Source organism: Diospyros lotus, chromosome 15, assembly GCF_014633365.1.
Source record: "Diospyros lotus cultivar Yz01 chromosome 15, ASM1463336v1, whole genome shotgun sequence".
NCBI classification, from domain to species: domain Eukaryota; kingdom Viridiplantae; phylum Streptophyta; class Magnoliopsida; order Ericales; family Ebenaceae; genus Diospyros; species Diospyros lotus.
Genome location: NC_068352.1, coordinates 2,852,246 through 2,861,855, shown reverse-complemented (window position 1 = coordinate 2,861,855; position 9,610 = coordinate 2,852,246). Strand labels below are relative to the sequence as shown.

Below are 9,610 nucleotides of genomic sequence, written 5' to 3'. Positions count from 1 at the left end.
TTGCTCAGGGGGAAGGCTAGACAAGCACATATAGCCTCAAGTAGTCTTTTTTCGAGTTTGGTTTCACAAATTCAGTGATATTTTGATGTAATTTAATCTAGTGATCACCATTCAATTTTTGTCTATAAACGGTAAATATGATTATTTCTTTATTATATATGATGTTTGGATTGTATTCTTCAAAAGGGTAATCTTAGTGCATAAGGGTTTTCATTTTGTTAGAGTTGAGAGAAAATCATTTTTTACTATTTTGTAAAAAGGTTATTATTACGATTTGAACTCTAACATTTGGGATAAAGGGCTACCTTTAAATCACTTTCGAATTGTTTTTACTATGATTTCATATCTTTTTCAATGACATGTAATGTAGAGATCAATCCACTCTTTTGCATCTCATTCTCTTTTTAGTAAAAATTAATTACTAAAGTTTGAATACAACTCTTAAAAGGGTTTTGCTTGTTCTTTGTACATAAATCTTTGTGAGGTTTCATTAATTATTTAATTTTATTTGAACCACTAATTATTTTTATAAGTTGAAAATATTGAATTAAATAGATATAAAATACAATTATCTTCCAAATTAATTTTATTTATTTCTATCTTAATTTCTCACCTTTTTTTTCTTATCAAAAACATGCAAGAATAAACAAAGAAAATAAGACTGCGTTGTCTTTGCTTTTTAATTTTTAATTTTGAGTTTTGAATTCATTTTCAGTTTTCTATTTTGATAATTTATTTTTAGAAAATTAAAAACGCGTTCTCTTTGTCATTTTAAAAAATTTTTTCTCAAAACAAAAAATTAGAAAACGCCTTCTCTTTGAAATTTTGAAAATTATTTTTTAATAATATTTTATTCAATAAATTTGATTATTCAGTAAATTATAAATATTTAATGTTAATATATTATTAAAAATATATATATATTTTAAAGTTAATGAATTTTGTAATATTTTTTCATTACAATAATAAAATATGAATAAATAAATAAATAAATGTGTTTTGAATTTAGTGTTTGTTTTGGATGAAAACATTCAAAACAATTTTTTGTTATTTTGAATTTTCTTTATAATTTTTTTTTTGTTTTCAAAAATACATTTTTAAAAATAGTAAAATGAACACGTTTTCATTATTTTAGAAAATTAAAAACTAAAAATGACTTAAAAACAACAAAGAGAACACGTAACCTAATATTTTGATGTAGTTATAAAATAACTTTTGTTAAATTAGAATTTTGTTAAATAATTTATCTCAAATAAAACAAGAATAATAAACTATCGAACTTTAGTTTCACTATATGGGGTTAATTACATGAATTTTAGATTTTCATTCATTTTATTTATATAAAATTCATGTTTATTCGGCACTGATAACTTTGTTTAGTTTTTCAAACTTATAGTATTAAAAAAAGAGATCATTGCCCCCACGAGTATGGTGTAGTGGTAAAATACTTAGAGTTTCATATGAAATATAGGGGTTCAAATCAGTGCGGCGACTTGAAAGATAGAATTATTGTTGGAAGACAATAATAAAGTTAGAAGACAAGTCTCACATGAATTGCGTTGAATGTCCAACTCAAAGAGATCATTACATAAATATATGAGGTTTGTTAGTTTTAAAGAAATATGTCTAAATTATTTTTAATTTAACCTTAAATGTGACATAAACTTGCTAAGATCTATATCTTTTATGAAGAAAAGATAAGACTGCTAAAATGATAAGTAAAAATATAAATCATTTGATGGATTTTATCTATTTTCTCGTAATTGACTTTGTGATATAAAAAAAAACTCTTTAAATGCTTTTCTTTAATTAATAACTTTACTGTTGACGTTTAGAATTGGTTGATCGAGATTTGTCGGCTCGTATCGATCAAATAATCAGAAATACGAGGAGAAGAAAGCAATAACACTATCAGCAAACAATATACAAGAGTTTTTAACGTAGTTCGGCTAGAATGATGCCTAGTCCACAACTGTTCTCTGATCATCTTTTAGTAGAGTAACCGTATGTATTTTTTTATCATGTATGTACAATGATTTTTGACCCCTTATTTATAGTGCGAGGTATTGACAATTTACACAAAGTTCAAAATGGTGGGGCCACACCGTGAGGGACAATGTGCCCTTATTATCTCCCTAAAACAAGGAGTAAAAGTTCCGCACCATGTGGGGACGAGTTTTCACGAATAATGATAGGTAGACATAAGATCCAATTATTCTGCTTTGTGGTCTTCTTTGCGAGCTGATCGAGTTGACCAGCGAGCTTAGAGTCATCACTAGGAGCTTGCTTGCTATCGTGATCAGAGCTTGCATTTTAGCAGTCATGCGACCTCACAGATATAACTTCGGCCTTGGGCTTATTGGGCCATTCTCAGCCCATAACAGTCCTGTCAATGGCTCAAGACGATTTAGAAAATGTCTGTAACATTTACCAACATTTTTATTTTGTCCTAATTATGTATATTTTATTCAAGTAAATTTCCCGCTCTATCCTTGATGTTTAACAAAAATGCTTTGTCGTTTTTGGAATAATACACCTCCACTAAGTTTTATAACTACGAATTATTTGTTCTTGCTATTACTAAATGATTATTAACTCTGCGTAAATTTCTAAAATGCTGTCATTTTTTCTTTCAATGTAAATGCATAAAAAAATTATTCTTCACCACCATTGCCTTTTATTGAGTTCCTAATATATATATATATATATATAAATAAGGAATGAATATATAGAATAAGTTTTCTCTAGATTCGATTTGCACTAAGAAAGATTCAAAATTTGTAATAGGGTTTTGATTTTGATTTTGAAACCCTTCTTTGTTGCATATTGAACCTTGACCCCAATTTGATCCATAGAAAAATAAGAAATGAGCCCTAGATGAAAGAATATACATATATATATATAGTGTGTGTGTATGTGAATATAAAAAAGATAGAGGGTTTTATTTGCAAATTAAATGTTGATTGGGGTTCACTTACAGTGGAAAAAGGGTTTGATTTTGTACCCTCTTATTAAGGGTTCATTTGCAGTGAAGAAAGGTTTAATTTTGAATCATTTTGTAAATTGAACCCTCAATTGGGGTTCGACTTACAACAAAGAAAGTTTCAATTTAGAACCCCTTTTCAAGTCCAACGTTGAGCAAGGTTCAATCTTCATTAGAGAGAGAAAGAGAGTTACTTGCATCTAGTGAGAATACAATATTGAAAAAAAAAAAAGGAAAGACTGGAAAGTTTTTCTTAAAAAAGAAAGAGAAAAAGTGATCGCTGTTAATGATACTCATGGTGAAAGAAACAAAAAATGAGAATAAAGAAAAAGAGAGAATGTGAGGAGAGATAAATATGTGATAATTTAAATATAAGAACAAAATGATTAGTTGGCCTAATTTGTTAACCCTAAGAGAGGTCGATAATAATTCTGAAAAATATAGGGTTGTTGGTGACTTTTTGTTAAATTTTAGAGGTGTCACGTGAAATTTATTCTAATTTTTTTAGCAAAATTTAGACTACATATAAGTTTTTGTTAGATTCAAAATCATTTATATATGTTTCTATAAGGTTAACAAGAAATTTTAAAAAAATATATATTAAAATAAGCTTTAGGTATATTTATGTAATTATCCCTTAAAATATCAAAATTACATGTTTATAATAATTTGGCTAAATCTAAAGGAAAAGGTTGATGGATGGACCAAAATATTGGTGAAACTAAAGAAAGAGAATATGTGATTAAGAGGGAGAAGAGAAAGGGAAGAATAAGACATTCATGGTATGTTAGGATAATATTTGTTAATTAAAATATAGATTGACAAAAATAAGATATAGAAAGTATTCTAAACTTTTGTCATTTATAATGTATTTGTTAAACTTGTTTGGTGACTTCTTGAAAAAGAAATTACGTGACTTCTTATTTGACATTTTTTCGGATATGTTTATATCTTTTTCTTCTAAATAAGTGTATTTTGAACCTTACAACTAAGATAAAATGATACATATATCCTTCAATGCATTCTAAAAAATTTAACAAATAATTTGATAAAAATCTTGTAATGCTTCTCAACCTTATTTTAACCATTTCATATTTTGATTCAAAAAATATTATAATTTTATTTTGATACAATATTATGTTACTCATTTTAACAAACGCTACCCTAAGTAAGTCTATAGACTAAAAAATCGTATTATCCAGAACTCGGCTGTACCCAAACTTTTTTGGTTCACCTCGATATTCCCCACTTGTCTAACTTGGGAAGAACACGAGAAATGCCATGCCTAGGCAAATGAGATACTCTTCTATAATCGCGTAGGCTATTATTACCACCATGCCCTCCTTGAAATAATTGAGGACCAAACGCGAAGGTTTATTTTTATTTTTTTTATATTTTGGAGTTTTTGCACCAATACAAATGGTGATTCTTTTTTTATAAATTTACTTACCCTTGTTAATTCATTTATAGTTCCAACTTTTTACGTTTGAAATGGGAAAAGTGTGGAATTCAATCATAAGTTAAAAATAAAATATTAGTAGATAAAAATATCCCTTTTTTCTCCGTCACCCATATTAGTTTTTGTTTCTCACTAATGTTGACACTGACACTCATTATTCTGGCATTATTATTGGAGATTACAAGTCAAGTTGTCTTTGAGTATAATTTTATCTTCTCTTTATTTTATATGTAATTAATTTTATTTAATATATTTATTTATTATTTATACTTTTAGAATTAATTTTAAAATTTAATATACATATATAAATACACATGGAAAATAAAAATTTGCATATATGTTATTTAATAGTTATTTTTCTCCTATTTTAATAAAATTATTAAATCAAGATATTTTAATGAATTACTATATTTACAATGATATAATTTAAAATATAAAATTTAATTATATATTTATCAATTATTTTAATAGTAGTAAAGAGGGAAGTCTGGCAGTTGCTGACAGCTGAATACCGACTCTCTCGCTCTTCTCTAAATCCCACCGTCTCTCTCACTCCCTCTCTCTCAGCAATCTCCGTTTCTGGCAGAGGAAGCGGAAGGGAATGGAGGGAGCGGGGTCCAGGCTGGGGAGGGTGTCGTCCAGGTACGGCGGCTCGGCGGCGACGTTCAGCGGACCCGTCCGAAAATGGAAGAAGCAATGGATCCAACTCCCATCTTCCTCGCTCGTCTCCTACAACCACCATAACAGCACCCACACCTCTCGATCATCTACCGCCTACGCTTCTAATCTTTCCGGCAATGGAAAGCTCAATTCCACTAACAACTCCAGTTCTTCTTCCCCTTCCTCTGCTCCGCTGCTCTGCCGCTGGGCCCCCGCCGCGGACTCGGAGCCTCCCCGCCGCAAGTTCCGCTATACTCCGGTAATCGAATAGATTTAGATGGCGTCCCTTGTTTCTTGAGCACTTCTTCTTTTAATCTTGTTGTCTTTTGTGCTTGAGTTGGAATTTTATGGTATCTTTCAGTAGGGTTTTTAGGGTTTATAAGGGGTGGGTTTGAGGTCGTGTCCGTGGATGCGTATATGGGTGAAGTAACGGGTCTCTGGTGAGATTTTGAGGCTGATGGTGGAGAAAGCCATACATAAGGGTTTGGTGGTGATTCTTGAGCGGGGTTATTAGGGTTTAGAGAACGTGGGTTTTGGTTCCTTTACCTGTTTTTGTGGTTGGTGGATCAGAAAGCCAGAAAATGGATACAATTTTGGGTGTGGGTTTGGGCATATCTGTATTCTTGTGTTGTCGATTAAGCCTTTTAAGGTTGCTTTTGGTCATTAGTTGATGAACACAATGAACACTTTTCATGTGTTTCCTGGTTTTGGCATTTCCTGTCTTTCAATGCGGCTCAGAAATGTGGATTCTGGATAATTGGAAGGCAATTAGATTGGTTGAGTTACATCTCCAACTGCTAGTTATCCTGTAATTGATGGGAGATTGCTTGGTGTAGTGATTTCTAGGAGCTGCAATTTGGGACTGATAATAGTGATCGTTCAAAGAAGTTAAAGGCAGGCACAGGCTTGATTTGGGAAAAGTTAGTCAGAGAGAACATAATGTTTGGGGTTTGGGGGGGGGGGGGGGTGAGAAAAGGCATTGGAAGGTATGGGCAATAGGCATTTTGAGTTATCTTTTCATTTCTGGAGTACATTTGGTTTGATTCTCCTAGATTGAAGGCCAAAAATCTGGTGGAAACAAAAGAGAATGCTTTATGCATTCTGGAAAAGATTTAGATTATAATTGCTATTCACTTTTGAGGGTTTTAAGAAAGAAGCGGGGTGTCCATGCATCCATCATATGGCAAAATACTCAAGTTATCCAAAAAACGATTCTGACTGTTGTCTGTTCTCCTTTTAGTCTGGTCTTGTTTGGAAATGTAAAACAAGCACTGGAAGGGTTGATATTTAAGTTCACTGACATGGAATAAGTAGTAGCTGATGACTTTTATTCTGCAGATTGCCATCCTAGAAGAACAAAAAAAGGAGGCTGGAAAGGTTGATGAGAAAGCTAAAACAGGCATGTTCAAGGTGGCTACAACTGCAACGGAATCTGAGGCTGATCTTGCCTTTGAGAAAACCAACGCTGAGATTGCTTTTATGGAAGAAATTCTGGTGAGTTATTTTTTTTTTTTTTTGATTTGTTTCCCTCACAAATGCTAGATTCAGTTTTTACTGTCATTCTAATTTGGGTGGGTCTTGCAATTCAATGTATCTCCAGTTTTTGCATTTGTTAATAGAATGTTGGTTTCACCATATAGCTATGCTTAAGAATAAGGGATAATTATTTTTTAAGTTGAGGAACCATTTATGTTTGTTGGGTATCTGCAATAGATGCACATGCACTTGTACGTTGCTTAGTTTGATAGTGCTATGTCTTGTGAATTGCATTATGCACGAACAAATCAGCTCATGTAGTCATGTTACATATTTGGATGGTAGATTTAGGATTCTGCACATGTATGTTATGGTAAACTGAAATTGGTAGAAATGAATTATGTTTAGCTTATCAAGGGGGAACAAAAACTGAAGAAAAGATTTTAGGACGATGTATGCATAAAAAGAAAAAAAAAAAAAAAGGGTGAGTTTAGAGGTTGTTAACTAAATCTACAGAACATGAACTAGAAGCAATTGAAGAATAAATTGCCGAGCCAATTAATTATTCTTCAACTACTGGGTTTGACTGTATGGACTCTTTCTTTATTTTTCTGCGAGGTCATAATTTCAATTATAGATCACTATAAGTCATGTTTTTGTTTATTATTTCAACTCAAACTAATTTTAGCATCACCTAGCTTTAGCATATGAATGTTATTGCCTCTTAATCTCTCCATCCTTGTGTAAAACCGAGTGTAGGTACAAAAACTATCTGTCGTTTTTATATTTTTTTCACCTTTAATATTGATTACCCTTCTGTTACTACTTTGCTTTCTACTGAAATTGTATTTTATATAATTTAGTTTTTGTTTCATTCATGTTTTTGTCTTTATTTTCCCCTTTCTACCAATTAGTAACTGGTAGTCTTTATTTAAACGGTAAAATACACCGTCCACCCTTGAGGTTTGATTTTAAAAAAAAAAAGAAAAAAGGGAGTACCCTTCACATTTCAGAAACTTTTAAAAGTTGTATCATATAACCCCTACCATTAGCATGATTTAGTTTAAATAGAATATATCATGGATTGCCCAAAAGGCCCTCTCTCCCCACCACCCATCAAACCGAGACTAAAACGATCCCCACCAATGAATTGGTGATGGTGGTTTTGCATTGCCACTAAATCTGTGCCTCCAGCATCATTCAAACTGCAAGCATATATCTAAGTGAAATTTTGTTTTGTCTTGTGTCTCACCAGTCTTGGTAGAACCAACAGATGTCCCAAAAACAACAATAAACCTTCAAACTCTGCTTTATAAACCAGAAGTTCTAAACATGGAATTGTGGATTTGGATGTCTAGCAAAACAAACAAACAAAAAAGTTTATTATTAGGCAAGTGTGTCTATTCTCAGAGAGTGTTGTAAAATTGTTTGTCACATTTTTGGGGTTTTTCCTGGATGAAGAAGAAAGCATAAATGGAATTCCCTTCTCTGATTTTTGTAACAGAAGTGGCTCTTTGTAAATTTCTGGAATGTGCCCGTGGGGTTCACTGTATGTTTTTTTTTGTAAAAACCAAGGGGCGTCTAGATTGGTCAGTTCTATTGGATTACTGAAGGCAATGCGGTGGTTGTATTCTAATTTTACTCAAAATATATACTTTTTTATATTAAATACAATGTTTTATTTAAAGGACAAAATAGTAATTGCATTTATTCATTAATGCCTGTCAAATGCAGTGGTGGTTAGTTTAATTTCTGAAATGTGGTTGCTCTGTGTATTTCATAAAGCCACGGGTGCACACGGCATGATATAAATTACTCTTATTTAAATTATCATTTTAATGTTTTAGTCAAGAACCTCATCACCACCATGTAGAGTGGCAATCCAGTGGCCCGTGCAATCAGTAGGTAGTCCAAATTTTATCAGTCTGCTTCTAGTTTTCAGTGTATATTTTTGACCCATCTTGCATGGTGGCATTTATCGATCCCCTTTTTGTCGAGGGTAAAACGTTACATATGATTTATAGCATTCTATACATGCTACATAAGGTTTACCCATTCATTGTTGAAATATTTGTTTGGCAACTACTTATGATTCATAATAGCATTCCCTTCATAGCGTTTTAGACCCATCAAATACTTGTAAAGGGAGAGTTTAGATGGTTGGGAGTATCTAGGGTCTATTTTTTCTCTTGCGGTGGGTCAAAATCTAGCCATGGCCATGAAGAGAGAGACTTGAAAAGCTAGAACTTCTGCAGCGTATCTCCACCTGTTTGGATCAGGAATTGTGCATGTTGCTGTAGGTGGATCAAAAGTGGCCTTGCCTAGAGGGGTTCCTCTTCGGCATAAAATATATATATGAGAGAGAGAGAGAGAGAGGGGGGGGGGGGGGGGGGGGTGCTTTAGGTGGGTTCATATAACAGACTTCTAACAGCGGTGTAAATTGGTCTAAAGATAAGATCAAATCTGTGTGTATTGGCATTGTGTGTGTGTGTGTGTTTTACTAGTTGGTCCTGTAATTTCTTTACTTGCAAACAACTTTGCCACCATAAATTTCAGAAACATTACAAAAATGGTGGTGGATTCTTTTCATTTATCATACACTTTATAGGAAGTGAGAAAATTAAAAGAGGCTTCTGAACATCAAAACAGTTTATTTGTCCATGATTTCTTGATGAAGCATGGTGGTTTCATGGTGCAGGAGGACGCAAAGGAAGATGAAGTGGGAGTGGCATGGAAAGAGTCAAAGATGAGCTACCTAAATGTGGATTGTTGCCTCACACCACACTGAGTTGTTTGAAGTTTATCTGCATTTCTTTTTTTCTTTTCTTTGGTTGGGTGGTAGCTAATGTACAGTTCTTTACCTTTGAGTAGTAGTTTTAGGCTGTTTTTAAATTTAGTACTAGGTAAATATAAGTGAATATGAAATGATGGATGATTTTGCATATAATTAGTGGCTAATAGTACATGGTAATAGGGCTTGAAGTGTCACCCTCTGCCTCATGCAATCAGAACCCTTTTTCTGGGTATTTTTA

At 32.4% G+C, this 9,610-nt stretch overlaps 1 protein-coding gene across 1 annotated transcript; it reads left to right on the top strand.

The window, feature by feature from the left end:
* The first annotated feature begins 4,933 nt into the window (after positions 1 to 4,933).
* LOC127792585 (uncharacterized) lies at positions 4,934 to 9,566 on the top strand. Its single transcript, XM_052323129.1, has 3 exons — positions 4,934 to 5,361; positions 6,441 to 6,596; positions 9,277 to 9,566. The coding sequence occupies exons 1-3, from the start codon at positions 5,044 to 5,046 to the stop codon at positions 9,364 to 9,366; spliced, it is 564 nt and encodes a 187-aa protein (XP_052179089.1). The 5' UTR covers positions 4,934 to 5,043; the 3' UTR covers positions 9,367 to 9,566.
* The last annotated feature ends 44 nt before the right edge of the window (positions 9,567 to 9,610 follow it).

Excerpts from the sequence above, each read along its gene's own strand:
- LOC127792585 (XM_052323129.1), top strand. The coding sequence starts at position 5,044 with ATGGAGGGAGCGGGGTCCAGGCTGGGGAGGGTGTCGTCCAGGTACGGC. Across the intron at positions 5,362-6,440 it reads GCAAGTTCCGCTATACTCCG|ATTGCCATCCTAGAAGAACA; the intron begins GTAATCGAATAG and ends TTTATTCTGCAG. Across the intron at positions 6,597-9,276 it reads CTTTTATGGAAGAAATTCTG|GAGGACGCAAAGGAAGATGA; the intron begins GTGAGTTATTTT and ends TTCATGGTGCAG.